General features: G+C 44.4%; 1 protein-coding gene across 1 annotated transcript in view; it reads left to right on the top strand.

Annotated features, from left to right (window-relative positions):
* The first annotated feature begins 423 nt into the window (after positions 1-423).
* LOC103764340 (dual specificity tyrosine-phosphorylation-regulated kinase 1A) overlaps positions 424-27817 on the top strand; it is a 45040-nt gene continuing 17646 nt past the window's right edge. Inside the window, exons 1-2 of the mRNA XM_029964945.1 lie at positions 424-604; positions 27378-27583. Of these exons, the coding sequence (XP_029820805.1) occupies positions 595-604; positions 27378-27583 (216 nt within the window). The 5' untranslated portion in view covers positions 424-594. The remainder of the gene's footprint in view (positions 605-27377; positions 27584-27817) is intronic.

The raw sequence follows: 27817 nt of genomic DNA, 5'->3' as shown, positions 1-27817 counted from the left end.
CTCCTCTTGGAGTTTTCTTCCTAGAAACTCGTGTCTTTAAATCTCTTTATCTTATAGAAAGTATAATTCTACTTTTCAGTAAAATGACCCTAACTCAATTTCCTCAGGATAGGAGGAAAAATGGACCTTTACATTTATGGATTTATATGCATTTATAGCTTGTTAATTCACCAAAATCCCACAAGTTGTGTCATGTTTTATAAACATTGTCCTGAGTTTCTGTAAAAATCTCCATATTTAAGGGCTTGGCAAAGATGGGTGACCTTTATTTTCATAACTGTTAAACAACCAGTTGAAATTTAAGTTAATCCTTGGAATTTGACAGTTAGATAATGGTTTTTTTTAACAACAGATATCAGTGGGAATTAAATCTTGGTAATTTCTGCTTTTACTGTTAGAAAATTTCATTTTCTCTCTGAACTTCTTGATTCAGCTCCAGGGTTGTTGCTGAGGTCTGGGGTTGGACTGAGCTCCTGTGGCTCCCTGGAATGGAGATTTATCCCTGTTTTCCTCTTCCTTTTGCAGTGTTGTTTGCTGCTGGACTCCCCCTGTCCCCTCAACCCCGCAGGATGATATGAGACTTGAAAGAAGACGATGCATACAGGTAAGCTGATTTTTCAAGGCTTTTTAGAGGGGAAAACAGTTGATGTTTTCATGTGCTTTTTGTTTCTTTTCCATCCTCCCTACCCCTAAAATTCCAAACTTAGCAGAATATTGAAGAACCTTTGAAATTTTGAACCTTTTTGAGTTTGGAAATCTTTCTTTTGCCCTTCTGCAGCTTTGGAAACTCTTCTTCTCCCAGGAACAAAATGGTTTCACTGAATGGAAATAACTGTTTGCCAAGTGTTAGGGTTTGCTTTTGAAGATGTGCTGATTCTTGGGGATGTCCCATGCAAGAAAAAGTTGTTACCCCTTCTTAAAATTGATGTTTTAGGAAGTTCTTCCATTTTTGCCTGCTTAAAATCCTCTAAGTGACAGATATATTTGCAGATTCAACAGATAATTTTTAGTGATACTCTTTTGCTGGAAAAATAATCCATATTTTCTATAGAAATAGAATAAAATAAGAGTTTATCCAAGAGGGTTGGTGGAGTTCTTTATACCAAAATACCACTTTTTTGGAAGCAGTTCTTGGGGCCAAAAACACACCTAAGAGAGGGATCCTTGGGGTTGCTTGTTCAGCTTTAAAGCCCAGGAATCCTCGGGGCTGGGAAAGAAACCCTCGGTGGATTTACGTGTGCATCCAGCTCATCTCCTGATTGACAGTTTTCAGTTGCATCAGCTGTTCCTGCATAAACAGCTTTGCAGGGTATATTTACAGGGAGCCTCTTGGATTAAGCCCAAGATGCTGCAAGTGGAGATTTCACTCAGCGAGGACTAAACATCCTTCATCCCCCACTTGAGTGGCTGGGAGTTGGGTGGTGATAACTCGAGTGAAACTGGGGTCTAAAGGCTTCTAAAATTAGCTTGGGTGAAGGAGAGAAGAAAGAAAAACTAAGCCAAAAGGATAATTAATTTGGTTTAAATACCTGAAGTTCTCCAAATTGCATCTTCGGGTGGCCCATCGAGTGTGGGGAGCTCTTGTTTAGTAGTCACAGGTTCAAGTGTAACTTAAATATTGAGAAAATGTTCTGAAAAGCTTTCAAAGTGCTCGTCCTACCACTGAAAGGAGAGATAATGGTATGAAATAGTGCCTCATGTTTGAGAGAATGAAGTTTCAAATTGCAGTCCATTAATCTGATTCAAAACTTCCAACTGAAGCACTTTCAGTTTGGGTCAGGATTTCTGATGATGTTGAGCTTGGAGGATGATGAGCTTAAAGAACAGAAATATAGACAAGATTTTGAAATTTTAAGTCGTAATTCTGTCTTCTGCAGCCCAAATTCTTTGTTCACAAGTCCCATGAGAAATACAGATTGAAAAACAGTGGTGCCCTGACAAAATCCTTCAGGCTTCTGACACATTAGAAGTTAGACCAGTAAGATCATTTTCAGTTTTCTCTTTGTTAGGAGAGCCACTGTTGGTGTGCTGAGTTCCTGAGAATAAACAAGATTTGCAGCCTTAGAATGAAAACCTGAACTGGGATTATTTTGTAGGGCAGCAACAAGAGTCATCTGGTGACTCTGCTGAGGTTCAAAGGAGCTGGTGAGAGCTCAGGCCCGGAATTGAGAGGGTTTGTGGTTACTGGTGATGGCTCTTTTGCATTTTCAAGAAGGTTTCTTGAGGGTGAGGGGTCAGAGGTGCCTGGTGGTGTCTGAACTACCTTTGGCTAAAGGGTGAAAGCTTCTAATGGGCATCACTTTATTTCCCTGCAAGCTGACCTACTCTAAACCCCTAAAATTACCCACAGTGTAACTGGGGGAAACAATCCTGTGAAGGAAGAGGATTTTGTCACTTTTTCTACCGTGGAATACTTTAATTTCAGATTGAAAACACAGAAATGTGCTAAAAAAAAACCCCAAACCCTGAAAATGCGAAGAAATGGGGATATTGAATGTTGTTTTCCAGTTTGAATAACCAGGAAAACAAACAAAGGAGGCCAAAGGCACCTGGTTTGGATCAGGGATAGTGTGGGCACAGCCCAGGGCAGGGATTGTCCCCCTGTGCTGGCACTGCTGAGGGACCTCCAGGGCTGTGTCCAGTTCTTGGGAGAGAGACCTGGAGGGGCTGGAGGGTGTGCAGGGAAGGGAAGGGAGCTGGGAAGGGGCTGGAGCAGCAGGAGGGGCTGAGGGAGCTGGGGGGGCTCAGCCTGGAGAAAAGGAGGCTCAGGGGGGACCTTCTGGCTCTGCAACCCCCTGACAGGAGGGGGAAGCTAGAGGAGAAATTAGGCTCTGCTGCCAGGGAACAAGGGACAGGAGGAGAGGGAACGGCCTCCAGCTGTGCCAGGGGAGGCTCAGGTTGGATTCTGGGAAAAATTTCCTGCTGGAAAGGGTGGTGAGGCCTTGGCAGGGGCTGCCCAGGGAGGTTTGGAGTGCCCACCATGGATGTGCTGCTTGGGCACGGGGGTCAGTGGTGGAGCTGGCAGGGTTTGGACTCAATGATCATAGAGCTCTTTTCCAGCCTTACTGATTCTAGGATTCCATGTTTCCTTGTAGGCTTTTTAGGATCTATCCTGGCTTTCCCAGAAACACTCTGCAATAAGCAAAGCTGGGGCTCAGCTCCTTGCAGGAAAAGCCAAGGTTGTGTTTCAGAGAAAGTCCCTCCAGGACATTTTGGGAAGGGAAGGAACCTAACAGTTATGGTTGCAGTTATGCTGGTGGTTATAATGAGTGTAAGTAGCATCAAATTTGGGACTGTGCTGTGTTCCCACAGAGAAGGATTCACCTTGTGACTAAAAGTTCATGTTCCAAAGTTATTGCTGCATCTTATCCTGCTCCTTTTAATCCCAGTGTAACTCTGTGCTTGGTTGTTACTTTTTTCCCCCCTCCTCTTTATGGAGATTCCTTATAAAGATCCTCTGGTTTTGTAACAGCTTTCTGGGTTTGACTTTTTGACCTGGGAATATGTATCTAAAAATGTTGAGTTGTCTGATTTTTAGGCTTTTGAAGAGCTAAAATCTTCTTTTCTTAACCTTTGTAAGAAAACAGAGTAGCATAATATCAAATTATTCTCATATAGAATGCACCAGAGGTGTTGAGAGCCAAGCAAATGTGATGGTGCATTGTTTGATAAAACATTGGAGGTGCTCTTATTGCTCTTAACTTTAAAAAATTCAACTATTCATGTTTGGAAAAGAAGAAAAAAAGCCAATCCAACGTTTTCAATTAGAACAGTGCAAGAGCAATGAAATAATCAATCCTTGCACGTGTCTTCCCCCAGCTGTATTACTTCCTAAAGTAATATAACAAATCCAGAGTAAAAATTTCTGGGAATTTCTGGGATTGGGTTGAGTTTATGATCTGCAAGTGTTCAGGTGTTGCTTTTATGTAAGAAAAACCTGAAAATTTCAAATTGGGCCACGTCTCTGACGTCTCATATTGCTAATATTTTAACCACTGATTTCAGTGAGCCTGTAGCTGTTTTAAAGAATGTTTTTGTACGTGTCAGTAGTAAAAAAAACCCCAAAACAAAGCAGGAAAAAAACAAACCCTGTCAGAATAAACCGTGTCCCTGTTGCTGCTCTGTGTTTGGAACCCCAACCCTGCCTTTGAACTGGCTCAGGCAGAGCTACTTTTTTACCAGGGAATTCCAGAAACTTTCTGGGCCATCCCTATTTTATCCCTTACCTCCATCTTCTTCTGGTTCCCATGGAGTAATTGCACCCCTGGAGTGTGTTTTGGGAGGGGATGTTGTTGGCATAAACCTGGAGCTGGGTTTGGATGCCCCGTGTGCTCATTCCCTCCTGGAGCCCAGGAGGGGCTGGCACTGGGTTTGTTTCTGGTGTGTGCCTTTGGTTCCAGTTGGAATCTGTCCCTCAGTAACTTGTTCACATGTTGGACTCTGTTTTTCAGGCAGTTTTTGGTGGATATTCAGCAGAAGTTTGACATAAACACAAGATACTGATAAAATAATGGACGAGCCGGGGCTGCTCATTAGGAGGGAAGTTTTAAATATAACCAGCTAATGAGGACTTGGATGTTTGCAGGGTTAACCACTGTTTTTCCATAGATAAATCCCTTTGCAGGAGTGGTTGGTGCTGTGTTTCTGCCTGGGGTTTGTGAGGAATCAGCCAGGAAGGAGTGGGGTGAAGTTACTCAGTGAAGGGCGACGTTTCTCATATTGAAAGTGGAAGTTCTCCTTTTCAGAGAAGGAGTCATTGACCTCAATGAATGATAACCTTGAAGTCAAGAGACTAAATTAGTGCTCCACTTTCTGTATTTGAGATCAGGAATGTGAAAACCTGGACAGCTAAAGTTAGATTCGTGCATCCATATTTAAAAAGAAGTTGCCTATTTAAAAGAAAAGGGCTTTTTTTTTTTTTTTTTAGTTCCCCTCCTCCAAAATGGCTCAGGACCTGTGATATTGAAGATTTCAGTTTTCAGCCTCATTCCTCATGTAAGAGGAAACAAATGACAAAACTCCTGTTCCAGGCTTTTGCCATGGAATTAACAGCCTGGTGGAGAATGCTGCTTTCCTTACTCAGGAACAGAGCAGAGCATCTAACCCAGGAAATCTTTAGGAGCCTCTGTCATTATATATAGTTTTCATATTTTGGAAAAGTAATTTGTGTTCATTTTGTCTCCTGTTTCATGTGGCCCTCTTTTAAAAACTTTGGGGAGTTAATTTTCAACAAAGTACTGAGGACATTTCTTTCTGATGAAAAGTGGTGCTCCAGCAGTCCTATTGCAAGGCTGAAATTTGTTTCTCTTACCTATTTCTGAGGGCAAAGACTCACTTAGACTTGAGAAAAATTTGATTTTGAACAATAAAGAAATATAATTCAGATGAAACATTGCAAACATTAACTATTAAAACTACTGAACACTTCCAGAATGGTTGGTCAGTGCAGTGACAAGGCCCCACGACCAAAACACTGCAAATCCAGAGTCTTTCTACAGCCTTTAAAGTCATCAAAGGATGGAATGGAAGAAGCCCCTGTGAGGTCAGAGCTCAGTCTGTGAATCAAAAGTAAAGGTTCCCTTGGGTAAGGCACTCATGGGATGGTGTTTGGAGCCTTGGAATTGTGCTGGATGGTTTGCTGGCTCAGGGGTTTGCTGGGGGGGCATCACATTGGGCAGCTCAGCTTTTGTGTCCTGTTCCCTGGGCTTTTGGTGGAAAACTGGGCCTGGATTGATTGTCTTTGCTGGGTTGGGAGGTTTTGGAGTGAAGTGAGGAGCGAGGGTGGGTGTTGAGGTGAATCTGTCCCTGTGTTCCTGGGGAAAGCCTTTGGTTATGTCTGCAGGAGCTTCTTCGTGGCCGTGGCACAGGCAGCAGTTCAGGAGCTTTCCCAGCTTTCTAAGAATCTCATCTGAAGTCTTGCATTCGTCCCAGGGAGCAGATCTTCCATTGCAAATAGCTTTATTTGTATTTCATGGAATCACTGAGGTTGGAAAAGCCCTCCAAGCCTATGGATCCAACCTGTGCCCCATCCCCACCTCACCCCCCAGCCCAGAGCACTGAGTGTCACATCCAGGCCTTCCTGGGACACCTCCAGGGCTGGGCACTCCAAACCTCCCTGGGCAGCCCCTGCCAAGGCCTGACCACCCTTTTTGGAGACAGAATACCCAAAATTCATCAGTTTAGACCTATCACTGGACAAGCTTAATAGTGGCTTAACTTAAACTTGTCCCACTTCAGTTCCTGAGCACACTCTGTAAAATCCATGAGCAGGGGAGCAAATGTTTGTGGGAGACATCCTGCTTTATAAATCATGGAGCCAGGTGGAAATAACCTCTCCCTCCATCCCTAGAAGTTAAGTTCATTGGGGATTAGGTTTTAAAGTACAGAGAGAAGCCACAGGATGGCTCTTAATGGCCAAACCTCAGTACCTGGTAGTTCTTGGTAGGAATTCTGTTTGTAATCCTTTATCAGGCAGGTGGAGGGCAAGAACTGGGCAAATATTCCTCCTGAATCTTGCTGAAATTGGACATCCTGACTTCTTAAAATCTGTATTTCTCTGTTTTAGTCAGGCTGCTGCTTCCTGTTCCATTCATTCCCTGAGAGATGGTTTTTAATGTTTCTATCAGAAGCTGTTCCAGGCAGTGGTGTCCAGATGTTCCCATACCTAACTGGGATGCCAAGCTGGTGTATTCCCAGTTTGCCAAAGCAAATAAGATACACTCAGCCTTGCTGACAGAGTTTTTGCCTGGTTATACATAAGGGAGTAAGTTCTTCTCACCAGGTTTGTGATGATTTCCATGTGTTAATGTGCACTCAGCTGTCCAGGCTTGGATAAGACAACTTAAAGGCTGCTCTTGTCAACTGTCTGACATCACCTAAGACATCATCTGAGAGGGTTTAGTTAAACCCTTCTGTCCTAAGGAACACAGTTAAGCTTAAAATGTCCTAAAACTGAGGATGTTTCAGCTCTCAGATTGTCATTGTGATGAAAATTATTCTCATTATTCTCAAAACCATGTATTTCTTGATAAGCTGTTAAGGCCAGTGATTAGATTAGAGAGGAAGAAACAATCATTTGTGTTTATGATGGCAAATGTAAAGTTCTGCCCTTCCAGTTATCCTGAGAACAGTGGGAACAACATCTCTCCATCAACCCAGGGATCTGCTGGAGCCTGGTTTGAGGTTCAGCACGTCCTGGACACCTCCCACATCCAACTCCTGGGGACATTTTGCTGAGTTAAGTCCCCAGATATCTTTGGAGAGCTGGATTTTAGTTCATTCAGATAGAACCAGCTGTTGGACATGTGAAGGTGGAACAGGTGGCAACAGTTTTGTTCCAGACAGAGGAGGGAGGTTTGTTCTGGATTTCCTCCTTCCCTGTGGGAATCTGTTGGTTCCTGCATTTTCCTCACAAATTGGTTATTACTGATCCCTTCAAAAGCTGTTAAGTTTTTCTTTTACTGGCTGATTCTGGATCTTGTGACTGGTTTTCTTTTTCACATACTCTTGACTTCTGTTTCATTGTCTGAATGAATCCACTTCATGTGTGAACAGAGAATCCACCCTCAAGTTTGCTAAACCCTCCAAAACTAAAGTCCACAGTTCCTCAGGGCTGTCCCACCATTCCAGAGGAATAAAGAACTTTCTGGCAATCCATGAAGATCCCTGCACACAAAACAGCAATTAGAGAAGCCCAAAAAGTGGGTATTTTTAGCTTATCTGTAGCAGGACTGTCATCCAGCCTCGTGCTCCTCCATCCGAGGTCCTGAAGGTGCCTAAATGGAGTGAACTGATCCTGCAAGTTTTTATATCTTAGTAAAAGCATCTACAATTCTTCTGCCATATTAATATGAATTTTGACTTGCTATGAGTGTCTCTCAGTCCATCAGATCCTTCTCTGTGAGTTGGATCGAGTACAAAACTGGTGGGATTTTCCTGTAGGTGTGGAATAGTGGCTTAACCTGTCTTATATCAGCTTATAAAATATATAATAAATTAAAAAAGCCACCACCAAATATGTTTACCAAATACCTTCCAGTAATCCAGAGGCCTTGTGCTGGTTTGGAGTTTGCCCTTTGAAATATTTCACTTCCTGAAGTTTGCAAAAAGCAAAAGATGTCCATCAAAATTCCATTTACAGCTTCACTTTAGGGAGTGTTCCAGAGGTTTATGTTAAGATGAAGCTTTAGGTAGGCTGCCTTAGGTCCTTAAAGACTAAAAAAGACAATAATCTGGTAATTGATTTATTCTTATTTCTTAAGTTTCAACATTTTAAAACTTTGAGCTGTAAAACCAAGCAATCATTTCACGGTGCTGAGTAATTCCCAGAGACTTCACTGAGTAAAATGATGCATCCCTGGAATGCAGTTTAAGTGTATTTCTGGTGCTTGGTCTCAGAAGGTGGTATAAATAAGCCAGTGTTTCTTTTTAAGCTTAAATGTTCACATCTCTGGAGTTTTCTCCGAAACTCAGTTTTTCAGAATTGGCCTGTCGAGGTCACAGAGTCCCAGAAGGGTTTGGGTGGGAAGGGACCTCAAAAATCATCCCATCCCACCCCTTGCCATGGGCAGGGACACCTTCCACCAGCCCAGGTTGCTCCAACCTGGCCTTGGACACTTCCAGGGATCCAGGGGCAGCCACAGCTTCTCTGGGCAACCTGAGATGCTGAAGGCAACTTTTGATTGCAGCATTAAGATAATGATGATAAATAAATAACTGAGACAATAAAAGGTGGGTTTGTGTGCTTTAATTTAGAGCAGTTTGGGAAGATCTTGGCATGTTGGTGCTTTGTCCTTGGTGATCCTGGATGCCCCTGACCTTTGGGTCTGATTAGAGCAGTGACTTCTTTTAAACCTTGCAAAGAAACAGGTTCAGCAGCCCAAAATCTTGACCAGGCAGTGCAGTTCTTGGACAGGGGCTTTCCATGTGTTTTCCTTTCCTTACACCCCGGGATTTCACAACCATGGGTTCACAACTGACCCTTTCCTGCTTTGCTGTTTGGAAGGAGGTTTTCTCCAGACTGGCAGAAGACACTCTTTGTAAGTGTAAGGAACAGAGGAGTCAGAGGAGATTTAAGAATAAAAATTCCCCCACAGAAAGGCCCCTTTCCCCGTTAGTAAACTGAACATTCCCAGCCCGCGGAGCCGATCCCGTGGAACAGCCACATCTGTGCTGGGTCACTGTCCCAGCCTGTGCAACTGGGTGGCTGCCTGAAAGCTGCCTGTTGGGAAGGATTCCTGGAACATGCTGACTGCCACACATTCCCAGGAGTTACTGGGGAAGAGCTGGTTGGAAGGGGTGCTGTGAGTGCTGGAACGCTGCACGGACACACCGGATCACGGAGCTGGGCTTGGGACCCTTCCTCAGCCCAGCTCAACCTGCTGCTAATTCCATGATCCCTCAACTTTTAAGTCCCTTAAATCCTTTTTCCTTTCCCTTTGGAGATGTCTCACAACAAGATTGATTTTTTTTTCCCTCCCTGATTTTTTCTTCCCCTTTTTTCCCCTCTTGTTCTACCTTTTATTATTCATACATAATATATAAATATACATCTATCTATAACTTTTTTTTTTTAACTGACCTGGAGCTGCAGGAAGATTCCTTTGCTTCCTTCTCTCTTCCAAAGTACAAGAAAGTTTTGTGTGTTTTCCTGTAGGTTTCCTTCAAAAAGTTCAGCATTTCCTCCACCTTTTGACTAACTATATCCATCAAGTTGTTCTTGTCCTCTGGCTTTATGGACTTTGGGGGCCTTCATGACTTCTCTTCTGGAGAAAAGAGATTTTCCTCAGAAAAAAGAGGCTGTTTAGCACCAGATCAGTGGGTCAGTTTTCAAGTGAGGATCCTGCACCTTCAGTTTTAATTCCGTGTTCAGCTTTGTTTCCCTACAAAGATTCCGGTAGCAAAAGGCCCCCAGGCAACAACAGTTTGGATCCTGAGAAAGGCAAAAAGTAGTTGTTTTGTTGGGGTTTTTTTGTTTGTTTGTTTGTTTGGTGTTTTCTTTTATGTCTGGAGGCATGTGGAGCTCCAGGGGAAGGCAAGAAGCAAAACTTCATTTCTTTTTTTTCTTTGGGAGAAATCCAGACTCCATAGGCTGCCATCCAAATGCAAAAATTCTGACACTCTCTACTCAGAAAAAAAGTGCCACCAGAACAGAGCCAGCTGAATACTCCACTGCCTCAATAGAAGGCAGTTTCCTGAAATAGAATTTGGGAGCTAACTTTGTCTAGAGCAGGGATTTGGGTTGAAAACACTTCCAGATCCACAGTGACGTCTTTTTCCTTGGACTTGCTCACTCTGGCTCCAGGTATTCCTGTAAACACCCCGTGTGTATGAAGAGGAATAATTTGTGTCCTGGAACTCTGAATTACAACCTGAATAATAGGAAGGAAAAAAAATCTACTTTACCTTTTCTTCTGGGAAGGGGTTGGTAGAGGAGAAAACGGAATTCTTGCTTTCAGAGAATCACAGAATCATGGAATGGTTTGGGTTGGAAGGACCTTAAAGATCATCCAGTTCCACCCCCTGCCATGGGCAGGGACACCTTCCACCAGCCCAGGTTGCTCCAAGCCCCATCCAACCTGGCCTTGGACACTTCCAGGGATCCAGGGGCAGCCACAGCTTCTCTGGGAATTCTATCCCAGCCCCTCCCCACTCTCACAGGGCAGAATTCCTTCTGTCCAAATGCACTTTGCACAGACACACTTGCTCAATCTTTATTGGTTACAGTATTTTAACACGGTGTTTTACTTTGTATCACACTTTTTCCCAAGGATCTGGCTTTATTAACAGTATCTTTTTGCCATCAAAAATCCACATTATCCTGCACAACAGATTAGCAGGAGCTTCCTCTTTCCAAGAAGCTGCAGCAAACCATTAGGAAGATGGTTAATCTCCCTCCTGGATAAGCCTTTTGATCAATTTAGAGAAAAGTGAATTGGTGTCTCGTGAGCAAGTCTGTGGAGCAGGCTACTTAAACAAAGTGATTTGGGCTCCTTTCAAGATCAGCTCCTAATGAATCGTCTGAATTTCATCAAAGACCAGGTAATTAGACAGGTATTGCACCTTTGGATTAATGGGACCTCTGACAGAGGCCTGTCTTTCCTTATTCCACGTTAGGAACTCTCTGCAAGAGCCCATCAGGTTTTGAAAACAAGAAATGCCTCAGGAAGTTGTTGGAAGCATCTGTAGAAGGTGCTCCATGGAAAAGCTCAGTTTTGAAGAGTCAGGGAGTCTCTGTTTTGCAGCCCCTTGGGGTCCTCAGTACAGTGACCAGGGAAGGGACAAGCATGGGAATTCCAAGTATGACTGTGCCTGGTGTGCTTCTGGCCCTCAGGAATGAAATCCCGGCTTGTTCCTCATCTGAGGACACAAAAGGACTGTGGTGTCCCATCCTTCTGGAACAGGAGGTTGTAGCCAGGTGGGGATCCAGGGCAAGAAGGAAACGGCCTCAAGCTGTGCCAGGAGAGGCTCAGGTTGGACATCAGGAAGAGTTTCCTCACTGGAAGGGTTGTCAAGCATTGGAATTCAGCATCATCCAGTCCCACCCTCACCGAGCACCGACAGAATCGCCCCTAACCCATGTCCCCAAGGGCCACCTCCAGCTGCCTCTTGAACACTTCCACAGACAGGGACTCCACCACCTCCCTGGGAACTTATTCCAAGGCCTGACTGCTCTTGCAGGGATAAGTTTCTCTAGTATCTGATCTGCACCTCCCCTGGCAAAATCATTGAATCCTTGGGGACGTTCTGAAACATTGGACTGTTGGCTAAAGGTGGCCAGTCTGTGGCACTCTGGAGATCTACCATGCTTTCCTCTCACAAATCATGGCAATTTTCCCACTTGTGTCCACTCCCTTTTGTCTGTAGAGGTGTTGGGAAGCCTCCTCTTACCCTTTCATGGGGCAGAGGAAGGGGAAAAGAAGGGAAGTCCTTTAGGGCACCTTCCGTTTGGCCCCGATCGGGAGCCGCTGAGAATCGTAGCGTTCCTCCCAGTTCCTCAAGAAGCTTTGAGGAGCCTGTGTGAGATCTGAGTGACATTTTGAAGCAGTTCTGTGCTCACTGGCACAGCACTGCCAGGGAACAACACCCTGTTGCTCTCAGCCCAGATGCTCTGGCAGATCTCACCTCGTGTGTCGCCACTGCTTGGCAGCGGGGCTGGTGCTGCAGAGCAGGAGGAGCAGGTGCTTTGGGTTCTTTCTGCTCCTTCTGCACCAACTCCCTGGTTTTTTGCAGTGGGTTTGGAGCACCATAAACAATATTGCTCCTTTTTTTTCTGGTTTTAAACTCTTAGATGGATTCAGTAAAGAGTTGGGCCCGATGGCAGCCACCGGGTGAGGGTGAGGAGTTATGTGGCTCCTGTTTTGGGGAGATACTGTGCTTGTTTTGTACTTCCCTCAAATTCACAGGCTCATGGAATGGTTTGGGTTGGAAGGGACCTTAAAGATCATCTCATTCCAATGCCCTGCCATGGGCAGGGATACCTTCCACTAGCCCAAGTTGCTCCAACCTGGCCTTGGGCACTTCCAGGGATGGGGTATCCAAAATCTCTCTGGGCAGCCTAATTCAGCACTGCAGTGACAGAAAGGCCTGTTACCTTGGAGGCTGTTCTATAACTGCTTTAGCTGATGTTCTACTGGTGGTGACATTTCTTTACACCCCTTTTGAAGCCTCTCTTCCCACAGTAGCCTAACACAGCCCTCAGTCCTGGGGACGAGGGCACTTCCAGCTTCTTCCCTCTTCCCTAAGAATCTGCTTCCTGGGAAAGAGTCAGGCTGTTAAATACTCCCCTTCACATGTGTGTTTGCCAGAGCTAGGACTGTGGGAGCCACCTGCCATGCATGAAACAGGGGGTTTTATTCACCCTAATGCTGAAGTTTGAAGCGCAGTGGTGGCTCAACCTTTAAATAAAGAGTTTGTGTGTCATTGTTTCACTTTCCTTGCCTTGCAGTTCCCTTGATCCTTGGTCACATGGCATGGGAGGAGGTTGTGGTTCTTTAGATTGCAGCACAGTCGTGTCTGGTGCCTGTAAATGTGATGCTCAGGATGTGCTGAGGAACTGGAATTACCCTGTGCCCAGACCAAGGACACAGTTGGGTTGGAAACTCTGGAAGAATCGAAAGCCTTCCGAGCTCACAACTTCATTAACACTTCTGCTCTGAACTGAGCTTGGGATGAGCTTCCCACAGAACACACTTGTTGGCTGAAGCTTGAAGAATTCCTTGTGTGTTTAGTGTTTGGATCCTGGCAATAATTTTAACATCATCACCTTTCCTTGGAAACACTCAGGTCTCTTCCCTCAGGTGGAATCTTCTTCTCCCTCTGGAGCTCTCTGGAGGCAAAAGAACCCAACCCAAACACCAAACCCCATTTTCCTTGGTGTAGTTTGTATTATAATTTTGGGAAGAAATTCTTGGCTCTGAGGGTGGTGAGACCCTGGCCCAGGTTGCTCAGAGAAGCTGTGGCTGCCCCTGGATCCCTGGAAGTGTCCAAGGTTGGACAACCTGGGGTAGTGGACCCCATGGAATGGCCTTTAATGTCTCTTTCAACCCAAACCATTTGTGATTCTGGAAGATGTAGATGAAATTTAAAGATTTTAAATTTGCACAACTTTGGTACTTGGATGGTGTTACTTCTATTATTATTATTATTATTGTGAGAAAAAGCCCAATTTTAATAGGAATACTGCTTAGTCTATGCTAGAAAAAAAAGTTAAGCTTTAGAAGGAAAAGTATGAGTTACACTTCAGAAGTAGTTTTCTTAAATCACAGTATCATCCTAAAGGAATAGTGACAGTTTTTGTTTGGTTTGTGGGTGGGTTTTGTTGTTTTGTTTTGTTTTAAAGTTTTCTAGGTTTAAATTTGTGTTACTTGAGAGAAATTCATGCAATTTACAGTGAGCTCCACTTTGGGCTTGTATTGTTTGGATTATGGAAGTCTGGCATCACTAGTTTTTTAGTGGTTTTTAGCTGCAAGGATATTCAACCACACTTAAGTTTTTTTTCTCCTTGGAAGCCACTACTTCAAGACGAGACAAACCAAAAGGAGTAATTACTTAAACTTAAAAGTGCACATCCTAAATGCAGAAATTATTACAGAGGCAGGAAATTGGCCTGTCAAATAAGTGCTTTGGAACTGGGAGGTTTGGGAAAGCTTGGATTTAGTTCTGGTTTCAATTGGGCTTCTCTGTGATGAGCAGTAAGGCAGAGGTGGAAATATTATTAAAACTTTTTACTGGGGAGTGATTTACTGTTTAAGGACTTGAGAAGTGTGAATGGAGCTTGTCTGGCTTGAGATGTCTGTAAAAGGCTGTGTGAGAATATCAGTTATCAAATCATTGGGAACACAGCAGGGAGATGCTTTAATTGCAATTTACAGCCCGTGAGGACTTTATAGAAGAGCTCTGGTGCTTCCAGGCCACTTTGGAGTGAGGAAAAACCTTGAATGTTGTTATTTTTATGAAGTATAATATGGATTACCAAGGCCAGAAAGCCTGGGAGTTTGGAAGGCTTGTGGTTTAGAGGAATTATATCAGAATTTGTGTCATTAGCACGGAGTATAAAACAATGTAATGCCTCCCAGTGCAACAGAACTGCTCTGCTTGTTGCCAAAACTAAGTATGTGCTCTGAACTTGTGCTCGAGTGAAATGAACTGCTTTAAATTCATCCATGAAATCAGCCATGGAAGGAATTCCCTGGAATCATCACACCAGCAGATTCCCCATAATCCAGGTGTGATTTATAACAGTGGATACTTTTTTGTAGTTCAGTTTTTCGCTTAAAAAGCCTCTCTGTGTGTGTGTAAATCCTCCAAAAGCTTCTGTTTGACATGAATTAGGTGTGTGAGGTGTTAATTTTTTGCCAGCCTAGCAATCCCAAATAAAGTGTGGCACAGCCAGTTTGGAATTGGGAAAGCAAAAAGACTTGGAATACCAACAGGGCTGTGGAAGGAGGGGATAGAAAACCTGCAAATACATCCTTGCCCACGTGCCAAGTGATTTTATAAAAGCAAGTTGGTTTTATTTTAAAGTGGAAATTAAAATTTCATCAATTATAGGTGAAATCCACCTTTATGGTGAACACCAGAACGTGAGTTGGACGGACAGAATCCTGTGAAAATTCCATGTGATTCTTTACCTTGCAGAGAGTTAGAAAGATTTTGCATCAATCCCCCAACACTGTATGTATTCAAAACTACAGAAGTACTTTGAGATCCTCCCCCTCTCTCCTGAAAGCTGTTCTCTTTGGTCAGGTATTGAATAATTTATATCATGTGAGACTATTGCACATGATGTATTCAGCCCTTGTTTAGCTCTTACATTAATGGTTTGGCATGCTGGCTGTACATTGATATGGGAGATGCTTCCCATTTTTTCTCTACCAACTGTTTAAATATATCTTGTGCCTCAGTAACTGCAAATGGGAAATAGAATAATTCAAGTAATTTCCCTTGATGGTTTTTATGCGTAGGAAAAGATTTCTTTTTTTTTTTTCATTTTACTTTATTTTATTTTATTTTTATTTTTTTTTATAATACATGTGTGTTTGCACAATAGATTAAAGGAGAGCTTTAAAAATGGTATTTATGGTAACCTTGTGTTCAGCTGGACCAGTGGGATGTGAACAGGGGAGTTTAGGCTTCAGGCCAGGTATTGATTGGGAATAAAATATTGGGTGCTTTCCACTTCTTATATGGTTTTACATGTTGCCATGTAGGAAATTTATTCAACCTTTAATTAGTTTTGCACTGAAAATCGTAATGTTATTTCTGCTCGCTTTGGAGGCTGCACCAACACGAGAAAAACTCTGAGTTAGCTGCTGATAAAAGCGTTTCCCTGGAAGGACAGTGGGAGCAGAGCAGGAGAAGGATTAATGCTGCAAAGTCCTGGCCCAGTCGGGATTGCCTGGAAAATCTTGTAAGCCCGTGTTGGGATAACGCTGCTCCTGCTCCCTGTGTGGCTGCTCTGCTGCAGGGCTTGGGAAGATGGGCTAAAAAGCAATATTTTAGGTAAAAAAGCTGTCAGGAGATAAAGAATAGACGGCACTGATTTTTGGGGGCGCACACACTGAGATATTCGCGTGTGTTTTAGGGCGTCAAAGGAAATATTTCAGCGCTTTTCCTGCTGATAAAAGGTCCAAGATGAAGTTGTTACGTTTTCTAAAGGAGGGAGCCGGTAAAACTTTAATTCCCGTTGGCACCGGGCTGTGGAACTTGGGAAAAGCAGGTTCCGTGGTTCCGATCTGGAAAGTTTGGAGCGTCACAGGGATCCACGGAGAATAGGGACCTTCCCCCCTCTTCATCCACCAGCCAGGTGAGCGGCGCAGGGAAAGTCCCCTCAGGATCCTGAGGGGATCCGCGGGGCTGCCGGGGCTTCCCAGCCCGTGCCCGGGGTGCAGCTGGGCAGGAGGGGTCTGTTCCCGGTGCCAGGCACCTTCCAGAGGCACTGGAGAACAGGAAGCACCCCCCCCAGCCCGCTCCCAGGTGAGGGAATCGCAGCAGCGCTTCCACATCGCTGGGGGCTGGGAAAGGGGAGTAAAAACATGCCGCGGGACTCGGGATCGGCATCGTCTGGGCCGCCGTAACGGCGTAAAGAGGGATCTGGGGAACTCCTGGAGTGGCTTCCAGAGTAAGTCTGTCGGTCTTTGCATTTCCAGACGCCGGTTTTCCAAACCCACAGCCGTGCCCGTGGGAAGGGGATCTCCCGAGGAGAGGAGCCTTGGAAGCGATGCTGGTCAGTGGCTGCTCTGCTCCTCCATGGATCCACACAGTCACAGGCACAGACACGAATGTTCTGCCAGATAACCTGATTTGCCTTTAAATCCGTGGCAAAAATTGGCTTATTTCTCCTAGGATGCTTCAGTCCTTTTTACCGGTGGTCGGAGGAGCTGGAATTCGTTTGCTTAAAATCTGCCGGGGGGTGAATAATAAATAATAATAATAATAATAATAATAATAATAATGATAATGATAATGATAATGATAATAATAATAATAAAGGATGGTCTTTCTTTAGGGTTAAACCCAAGCAAATGGAACAGAAATGGAACAGAAATGAAACAGAAATTCATGTCCTGTGGAAAAAGGGAAGGACAGGAGTAGCCTGGAATTTTAGGAGGTGACCTGACTTAAGGCAGTGAAAGGGACCTTTACAGCTTTTCAAAGCCCTCGGAAGGATCGCAGCCGAGCGAGCTCCCACTCGGGGAAGCGTCGGGATAGGCTTTTTAAGCATCCCAGCCCTGGCGAAGGCGTCCCGGAGCCGGGCAGGGAAGTTGGAATCCTATGCGCGGCGCTTATCCATAATCCCGTGTATCATGGCTGCGCCGCCCTGCCCTTGCTGTGGGGGTGAAATGTAGAACATGAGGCTGATCCTCGGGAGATGGAGCTAATTTCGCCCTAAACTTGAAAGTGTTAACAGCGCCTTGAAAATGTGACAAAGCTCAATCGCGCTCCTTGTTTATGGATCCCGCTCCCATTGGACGCCCGGCGGCAGCTCTGCCCTGGCAACTGAGCGCGGTCATTTGCATAGCGCGCCGCCATTGGCGGGCGCGCCGGGCGGCTGCGCCAATCAGCGCGGGCGGGCCGTGGTAGGCTATGCTAATGAGCGCGCTGTTGCTGGGGCGCCGCGGCAGCGCGTGAGGGGAAGCCGGAAAAAGCTGCTCCCGCCCATGGAAAACCGGGAACCGGGTCCCGCCCGCCGCCGCACGGCCCCCCAGCGCCTCGGGGCTGGGACGCCGGCCGCCCCGGCCGGCCTCTCCCGCTCCACCCCGTCCGACCTGGCCCCAGGGATGGGGCGGCCGCGGCCTCGCCGGGCGACTTCGTTATTTCCGTTTTATTTGATTTATTTATTTGTTTTGTTCGTTTTTAATTAAAACGCCTTAAAGTGGCCCCCGCAGAAAGCGCGGCCGGGGGCGGGGGACAGACGGTGATAAAGCGAGGTTGGGTGTCAGTCCAGCTTGGGTGTCACTCCCCTTTCCCCCCGTGTCCGATAGGGATCTGGAGCCGGGGTGGATGTGGAATCGTCTATTTATGGAACGCGCACTAACGCTTACCTTTTAAAAATGGTGTTTTCACCGACCCCACCCCAGACGAAAACAAACCCCCTCAGCTGTAGGTTGTCAGGCTTTTTTCATGGAACACACGCACACTCACCTTTCAAAAAAGGTGTTTTCACATCCCCTCCCCAGACCAAATAACACCCCAACAACCCCCCTCAGCTGTCAGTCGAGTCCAGCTTTTTTCATGGAATACACACACATTTACCTTTCAAAAAGGGTGTTTTCACATCCCCACCCCAGACAAAAAATAAAACCCCAACCACCCCCCTCAGCTGTAAGTTGAGTCCGGCTTTTTTCCTTCCCTGTATAGCATTCCTGCCTAAGAATATTGGGGAATCCGATCTTAAAATATATCCCACTGCTTAAATCTGCATCTGTAGCTGTTTCTTTTTTTATTTTGATTTTTTTCCCCTGGTTTCCAAACCTGCCTTTTCTCCTGTTCAGTCCTGGATCACTTTTCCTTCTTCAGTCCTGTTCCCCACTCCCTCCCTTAGTGTCCAATTCCTGGGCTTTCTTTCCATAACTACTTACATTCCCTCTATCCAACTCAGTAAAACTGACTGGAAGGTTACTGAATTATTTAACTGAGTAAATCCAGCTACATTCCATGTTATTTTTTGCTTTTTTTTCCTGTCCCCTTAGCCTAAGTATCAATATATATCTGAGGTTTGATACCACTGGTAACTGTGGAAATTCCTTTTGCTAGCAGATTTTTGATTAAATCTGATTTTTACTTCGATGGAATTTTAATTTTTGACAGAAAACTTCAGGTTCAGCAGAGGTAAATTTAATTGCTCTTCGAGCAAACCTTTTCATAGGGAAACTTAATGATTCCCAGTGCGTTTTGGAGGCTGAAAACTAAGATAAAATATAATTTGTGTGTGCTTGGAGTTTGTTTGGAGCCTTCTGAAGTGTGAGTTTAGAACGTGTTTAATGAAAAAGTCATGTCAATTTAAACTTTATGTCACCAAATTTCTGTTGTATTGTGAGCCTGTCGTGGTTTATAAGGTATTTTTCTCCTTATTTACTGAGTTTGACAGAACTTTGTGTATCACCAGTGTTTTGGTTTTCACTGGGAACTGAGGGACAGGTGGGGGGTCTTTCAGCAAGATTAAATAAGGACACATAGTTGGAATTTAGTTGTTGGAAAACCTGTGTTTGGAATAATATTCACACTTTATTCTTTGTTTCTGCTTCGTTTTATTTGTTGGGTCAAGGGTTGGACTTGATGATCTTGGAGGTCTTTTCCAACCTTATTGTTTCTGTGGTTCTCCCAACTTTCACCGTGATCATAAAAAAGCAGATCTCCGTTTTCCCCTCTCCTTTGTATTCCCTCTTTTTAAAATGTCAGGCTTTTCATTGAATTAGAAAACTCCCAAACCTTAGAATAACTCCATACAATCATAAAATACACATAAATGAGGAGGGGGAGAGAAAAAAGAAGCATGAGAAGCTCAACCTCGGCACATTTCCACTGGCATCGGTGACCTCTGGAAAATCAGTGGTTTATTCTTTGGAGTTTTTGAATAATCTGTGTTTTTCAGTTTTAAAGCCTCTTCTTTAAATCTGGTTTATTAAATATTCAATAATAAAGTGTTGATTGCTGAGATATTGAGTTTCATTTGACATACTCTAAACAAATACCACCTTGGGTTGGATCAGCAGCTGAACCACTGGAGTTTGACCCGTGGTTTGGGATGAAGAGTTGGGATGTGGCAGGAAAACTCCTGAAGAATGCTAATTTTTAATAATAAATATTTAATATTAAATTAGAAGAAGATAAAATTAGAAAAACATAAACCTGTCAATAATAACTATTTTGTTGTGTAAATACAGTTGCACAGCTGTGACTGTTTCTTCTCCAAATCCTTGGATATCCTCTCCTGGAGGATCCCAGGAGGGCAGTGTGTCAAAAAAAGGTGGGGTTTTTTACCTAACCTTTAAAGCTGCTCCTCTGTGGAGCTCTGTAAAACGGAGATTTACCTCCTGGTATGTGTTTCTTGTGTTTTTAAAACCTTTCACATTCTGTATATTCAAAGTTAGAGGTTCAAAGTCGTGGAACCCTTCTGTGTTTATCCCGTGTCTCCCTGTTTTTCTGCAGAAAATCCAGAATATTACAGAAGGAAACTGCTGTTGGTGAATTCCAAGGATACAAAAACAATGCCCACTCTATAGAATATATATGCAGCCAGGAATAATTTTATTTGGAGCACGGTCTGAAGGGGTGTCAAGGGATATTATGTTAAATACAATGGAAATAAAAAGATCTATTGTATGGCCACCTATTGAGTGAGCTGTGCTTCCATTCTGTCCCTCAAAACAAACAGGGCATTCATGGAGCTAAACAGTATCATAACTTATTGACATGGAGGCACTGAATTAAAGCTGGGGAAGGATTCTGCTGTTTCCTAATTTCTGTGCCCGGCACTCTTCATTTTAATGTCCTTTTAATCCACTTCATACATTGGTGGAGGCTTTAGGTCCGTGTAGGATCATCCATAGGTTCAGTTCTCCCTGTTTACCTGTGGAGTTGGAGGTGTTTTTGAGACCTGCCCTCAGGCAGCTGCTCCTCCAGAACAGAGATGTAAAAGCAGAGGTGTCACAGAGCTTGGTTTTGACTTTGGAAGTTCAGAGGTTTTAGGTGAGAATTTTAGGCTTCATTTATTAAAAAAAAGAGTAGTTTCACTTTCACAACATTTTCTTAGCTCTGAGTTTCTCCAGAGTGTCCTCAAAGTAATATTTATAAGTTAATGGAACACAGATTTATATGGTGTTGCCTGTGGATTAAATGAGTTTTAGAAACTCCCTTCTCTTGCTGTGGGAGAATTCCAGTGTTTTGTCTTTCTGGTATCAGATTTTCTGAGTGGTTTTTTTTTGGGTTTTTTTGAAGATACTTCCCACAGTGTGTCCCTGTCCCTGTCCCAGGTCTGAGCCACAGTTTTTTCCACAGGAGAGGGAACTGGTGTCCTCTGGCTGCACAAACCCCCCAGACCACGTGCGAGCCCTGCCCAAAGTCCACCCCCTGCTGCAGCTCCTCCAGGGAAGAACAGAGCCAGGACAGGCAGTGTCAGAACAGCCCATGAACCTGCTCTTGGCCTGTTTTTTGGGAAAAGATCCCAGGAGTAGATTTATATCCCTTCCTAAGTGCTGTGTCTTCTGTGTCCATCAGGGAAGAGCCCGAGCAGGAGGAACCCGGGGGTGTGTTGGCCCGGTGAATGGGATTTGAGAGGGTGGATGTTTCTAAGTTTAGACCTTAATTTTGCTGTGAGAGAAGGCAGTGTTTGGCTTTTCCATGCAGGGAAGTTGGCTGAATGGGTATTGTAGGATCACTTCTCAAGTGGCCTTTCTTAATAACTCCTCCACAATAATTTAGTTCCTCCAGAGGAGGAACTACCGTGGGATATTTATAACGGGATTGTTTGCTCTCCAGGAGCTGCTGCAGGTAATTTCCCTTTGTTCCCTGGGTTCTGCCAGCTTTTCCCTGGGTTCTCTCAGCAGAGTGAGGTCCATGGATCTCCAGGTTCTCATGTGGTCATTTTGAACTCCGAGCAGGGGGACAATGGGCAGGGAATGTTGCAGCAGTTCACGGAGAGTTCAGGTTGGCATTTGCTTGTTGCTGAAAAGATGATTGTTCTCAACTCTGAAATCCCCCGTGGTTGACATTTATTGTGCTCAGACAGAGCTCTGGTAGGTCTGACTTGTCTTCTCTTTGAACAGAGAGTTCTCCAGGTACAAGTGTTTGTCTCCATTGCTAATTGCTCCCTGTCTGCTTTGGGATGTGCTGGTAGAGCACAGGGGTGGTTGGCTATTAAAGAAATGCAGGATCAGCCTCACTTTTCCAGGTATCACAATGTTCATGGATACTGAACCATAGATTTGGAAAAACAAGGTGGACCAGAACTCTGCAAAACAATTCACTTTGCAAAAAAAAATGTGGATGTTACATGAAGGGAGAGGGTTGTACAGTTCCTTGACTAACACAGGATTTTCTTTGAGGAGGCATTTGGCTGTTTTCACAGCCATTAATTCAAATACAAGCAAGAAGGTGCACACCTTCATGTGTGGTGGCTTAGCAGGGACTGGAAATAAAAAGATTTGAAGTCTGAACTAGTCCTGTGCAGTGAGAACACCCTACTTGGTCTGTGGTGTTGGCCCACAAGCTCTTGAACTGTGAATGTGGCAATGAGAACCCCCACTGTGGTGAACAGTTCACACTTTTATTCTCTGGTGGGGTTTCCTGGCAGGTTCTCACTCAGCTTCCAACATATCCCTGAGAGGGAATATCTCTGAATGACCCAGACAGGGAAAGGGAGGATTGGGGCAGGAGGTGAAAGGAAGCTCAAAACATTTCAGGGCAAAACAATGAATGACCTTTAGAGGGAAAATGTTGAAGAAGTGAGTCGTGCAGAGGAGAAAGTTTCATCCTTAAAAACCTGAGATCACAGAAACAGAATGGTTTGGGTTGGAAGGACTTTAAAGCTCATCCATCCCACCCCCTGCCACAGGCAGGGACACTTTCCACTAGACCAGGTTGCTCCAAACCCCGTCCAACCTGGCCTTGGACACTTCCAGGGATGGAAAAACCCCAAGGATTGTTACCATTGTTAGTGGTAAGTTCTCAACCACGGGGAATTCCTACATTTGACCTTCTAAAAGTATGATCTAAATGCTGGTGGGACTTTCACTGCTTTACCTTCTCCATCCTGCCCAACAGTCAGTGGGCAGGGAGGTGTTTTTAAGGCTGTTGCAAAGGGGTGTTATGGGCAAAGTAATTCTGTATCTCCTGGTGTCATGAAATCCAGATCAGCTGCTGCACTTGGAAGATGCTTTTGTCAGTCCCAGAGGCAAACCTGAATATCTCCCAGGGTCAAAACAGTTAAAGTGGTCTTTTCCTGGGTTTAATTTTTAGTTGTGGGGTAAGTAAGTATGAAGACATGTTAAGGAAATGTCACTTTTTCAATGTTCTCATGATTTTTGTCTGACTTTGCCTCCTTTTTTATCTCTCACTGTGAATATACCTCAATAGAATACTTGGGTAGAGCTGTGACAGAGGGACAAAGAGAGTCACAGAGATACTTAGAGAAGCAAAGTATATCTTTAATGAGTGACAGAAATGCAAAAAACCCCATCTAATTGCTGTGGGGATTTTCAGGTGAAGTCCCACATGACAGAGGAGCTGCTCCAGCAACTCCTGATTCCGAGAGAGAAATCCTGGCACTTACTTTCTGCTGACTTTTGTGGCACAGAAACATGGACATGTTGAGGCTGGAGGAGACCTTTGGAGGTCACCTGGGCCAACCTCTCTGTGGTCAGTCAGGGCCACCTGGAGCTGGTTGCCCTGTACCATGAGCAGTTGTGTTTGGAGCACAATCCACCCATTTTTTCAGGAGTAGTGATCCCCTCTTGGGGTGGAAGAGAGTCACCTGCAGCTCTTCCCCATGAGTTGGTGAATGTTTGTGCCTTGCTTTGGTTTTACCACTTGGTGACCTTAAGATACCTCTTTTGGGAGGAGATTTAATGTCTAAATGAGTTATGTCAGCATGGGAATAATGGAATCTCAAATGGATGAGGTAGGAAATTGAGTCTTGAAAAACTGTGTTGGGTTTTTGAATTGTACCCCAAAATTGTCCCGTGTTAAACCAACTGTAGTTTATTTATAGACTCTTCAATAACCACCATGTCAAGTAGTTTTTCTGCTTGGAGTTAATAATTTCTGTGATGCTTGGAAAAGTCATGGAATCACAGGATGGTTTGGGTTGGAAGGACCTTAAAGTCCATCCAGTTCCAACCCCCTGCCAAGGGCAGGGACACCTTCCACTGTCCCAGGTTGCTCCAAGCCCTGTCCAACCTGGCCTTGGACACTTCCAGGGGTGGGGTATCCACAAAACATCCTTTAAAAAGAAATCCACTTGAAACAAAGCCATTTTGAAGGAGAAAAGTATTTCCCATCCTCACCAAATAAATAAATATATTCTTGAACTTCTTCCACTGTGTTCAGATGATGCTTTAAAGAAGTAAACCCACCTTCTTTAGGAGAAGGGAATCCATTTTTGCAGTGTCTGTATTTCCAGATAGTTCTGGGCTGGGAACCCTTTGAGTGCAAATATACATAAAGGTGTATATTTTTATGCCATCCCTAAACTAACATCAGGTCAGGCCTATTTGTAAGATAATTTCACTCACTCCCAATCCATAATCTCTTAATGTATAGAGATCTTGGCATGCTTTTAGTTTTCTGTCACTTTTTAAGAACCTGTGATCACTTGAACTTGCAGTGCTCAGAAAGGAAAATCAGTGATTGACTGCACCCTGTTCCTTAGATATTTCTATCCTGTGGAAGTTCTGGATGTGGGTTTTAGTCCTCCCGTGGTGGCCAGCAGATCACTTACCTTTTTGGATGTCTAGAACTCTCCTTTATGAGCCAAAAATCAATCTCTGAGCCACCAGAGGGTTTGTGAACCTCAATTAATGGGTGCACACAAACGTCCCCATTTCTGGAGCGACTCCTCGACCTAAAACTAAAGGAGGTCAAGATTTCTATTCTAAAGAAAGTTCTTCTTTCTCCCCTCATTTCTTCCTGACCTGTCACCAGGTGTTTCCAGGCAGTTCCAAGTGTTCCCTTGGGATTAGATGTCCCGGGGTGGGATTGCAGGTGTCACGGAGCAAAGTCTGAGATGTGGCAAGGGCAGGTATTTCATCAGGGCTTGTTTTTGTTGATAGCCAGTGCTGCTCTCAGCAACAAGTCCATGAACTCCAGTGCCTTCATTTCAGGGACAGGAAGAAGTTGTAAACATGGAATTCCTTGGCTGCTGCTCCTGGTGGTTGCAGATCTTCAACTTTTGACCCGGGTGGTTGTTGCTTGTCGCTGACGTGGGCGAGGGTTGGTGCCACCATCAGGACATGACTGAAGTGCCTTTGTTTGGGATGAGTTGGCCAATTCCCACCATCTCCTTGTCATCCTTCATGTCCTCCCCTGGTCAGGCTCTTGTGTCTCCTCACGGCCCTGAGATTTGGGGTTAAATCCCTTTATTTTTCTGGTTTAGAGAAAGGTTCTCATTGGACGTGGTTTGGGTTCTCCTCTGTTGACATCCCTTTTTGTGGGGGACTTCCCATGGGATACGGTTTGGATTCGTGTCTGTTGACATCCCATTTTGTGGGGGACTTCCCTCCAAACAAACAGGGACCTGTTTGTGAAGCACAAACAGCAAATCTCCCCAAAAATTTAAACGGAATGAATAAAATGGTCTTGGGAGGGACGGGGTGTGCAAGCATGGAAAGCTTCAAGTGGAACTGAAATCTTGGATTTACAGCTGCTCTTCTGTGGGATAATTATATTTGTGATACTTTTCTACTTTACTTTTTTATTTTAAGTGTGTGTAGTGCACTCAGGTTATTATTATTCAGTTTATCCTCAGATTTGTTGTGATTTTCGGAGTGTCAGAAGGTCCTATAAAGTCAAACTGTAAATGGGAACCCCACACTACCAGGATTTTTGGGTGTACATATGTGAGTTTCTGCTTTTTTAGGGATCCAAGTGCAGAATCTTCAAAAATTAAATTTGTTTTTATTAAGTTGTGTAATTTGCCAGATATCTGTCTGTTGTAAACCTGTGGCTTGGGGTAAAAAAGTACAAGAAATAAACTTTTTAAAGTAACTGGCTCCAATCTAGATTAATGGTATTTTTGACTGTCTGATTTAAATATTGTTTTGACTTTTACTTCAGTCACCAAGATGTTGCTAAGTGAGATTATGGGTTTTTTTCAAGAATTAAAAGAGCAGAAAGTAGAGATCCTGGAGGATGTCTTACATATGCTCTTCCATTCTTACAGGAGTGTTCAGTATATATTAAAAAGTAACTGTACACTAAATTTATCAGGTTCTAGAGGTGGAAGATTAACTCTGATTCTCAGTTTTGAATGGACATTTTACAGAAGAGTTAAAAGTAATTTTCTGTGCAGTGTTAACTTAAAATGGTGTAGTCGGGAATTTATTTTATTTTCATTTCTGAGACCATTTTGAGACTTTATCCTGTTATCAGAGGCACAATAATTCACACCAAAAAAAGGAGTTTTCCTATATCTCATCATTATATATATGTAATTTCATCATTTCATGTATAGCATCATTATTGTTCTGGAGGAAAACACCAGTGGCCTGGCAGTGGGTATTTCACCCCTTTTAAAGTCATAATAATTATCCTATATGCAGCCTTTCTCCTGTATAGCTGTTTGAATAGTATTTTGACTTCTTTATTGAATGTATTTGTGTATAATCAGTGTAAGATGACTTTTGATTTCATCCCATGCAGTTCTGTTGCCCTGACAGGGCTGAGTCAATGATCCAGTGTAATTTTCAATGTTTTATTTTTTTTTTCTTGTCATAGTTATTCTTAAGAAAGCCCAAACTGATAGTCTTAGTTCATCTGCTGTTTTCTACTGTTTATGTTTCCTTGCAGGGTTTTGCTTGTAAAGGAAATGGGGATTTCCCTTCCTTGGTCAGGTGCTTGGCTGTTTAACACCTTCCTTCTAAATTTAATCTTTACCAATAATTCTACTTTGAGATTGCAGCTGCTGTTTGTTTGCAGGGAGACACAAAAACAGAGGGCAGGGAATCCCAGAATCATCAAGGTTGGAAGGGACCTTCAGGATCATCCAATCCCACCAGAATCCCCCCTAATCCATGTCCCAAAAGAGGAGTTGCTGGGACTGGGCACTGCCTCTGCTTTTCTTTTGGCACAGTCAGTCAGAAAGTTGCTGGGAGCAACCCTGAGAGGCACAGCTTGGGTGTTTTTCTGGCTTTTTGTGGAATCCACACACAAAATTCCTATGTTTGAAAATAACCCCTGTCAAATTCTGCTTGTGACACGTAATCGGAGAAAAGGATTCGAGTTGATGGGATGGGTTGGGTTGGAAGGGACCTTAAAGATCATCCAGATCCAACCCCCTGCCATGGGCAGGGACACCTTCCACCAGACCAGGTTGCTCCAAGTTTATCCAACCTGGCCTTGGACACTTCCAGGGATCCAGGGGCAGCCACAGCTTCTCTGGGCAACCTGGGCCAGGGCCTCCCCACCCTCCCAGCCAAGAATTTCTTCCTAATATCCCATCTAAACCTACTATCATTGAATTTGAAGCCATTCCCCTTGTCCTGTCACTCCATGCCCTCATGACAAGCCCCTCTCAGCCCTCCTGAAAGTTAATCTTTCCCACCAGGATGATTTCTGGGTTCCCTGCTTCTCAAAACTTCGGCGTACGAAAAAACCCGCCGAGCCGGGACACGGAGGGAAATCCTCTCAAACCATTCAAAACCTCCCCCTTGTCTTTGCAGGAGGAGAGACTTCAGCATGCAAACCTTCATCTGTTCGGCTTGCACCATCGTTTTCATTCCATGCTGCTGGCCTTCAGATGGCTGGACAGATGTCCCACTCCCATCAGCAGTACAGTGACCGGCGGCCGCAGAACATCAGTGACCAGCAGGTTTCTGCCTTATCCTACGCTGAGCAGCTCGAGCAGCCACTCCCACTGACAAACCAGGTGAGGGGCACACAGAGGTCCTTCAGGTGTCAGAAGTTCCTCTGAATAACAGCTGTGGAATCACAGGATGGCTTGGCTTGGAAGGGATTTGAAAGATCGTCCGGTGCCACCCCCTGCCACGGGCAGGGACACCTTCCACTAGCCCAGGTTGCTTCAAGCCTTATCCACCCTGGCCTTGGACACTCCCAGGGTTGGGGCAGCAGCCACAGCTTCTCTGGGAATTCTGTCCCAGCC

Source organism: Manacus vitellinus, unplaced genomic scaffold (assembly GCF_001715985.3).
Source record: "Manacus vitellinus isolate BGI_N305 unplaced genomic scaffold, ASM171598v3 scaffold_86_pilon, whole genome shotgun sequence".
Classification (NCBI taxonomy): domain Eukaryota; kingdom Metazoa; phylum Chordata; class Aves; order Passeriformes; family Pipridae; genus Manacus; species Manacus vitellinus.
Note: the sequence above shows the minus strand (reverse complement) of the source record. Positions and strands in the feature narration are given on the sequence as shown.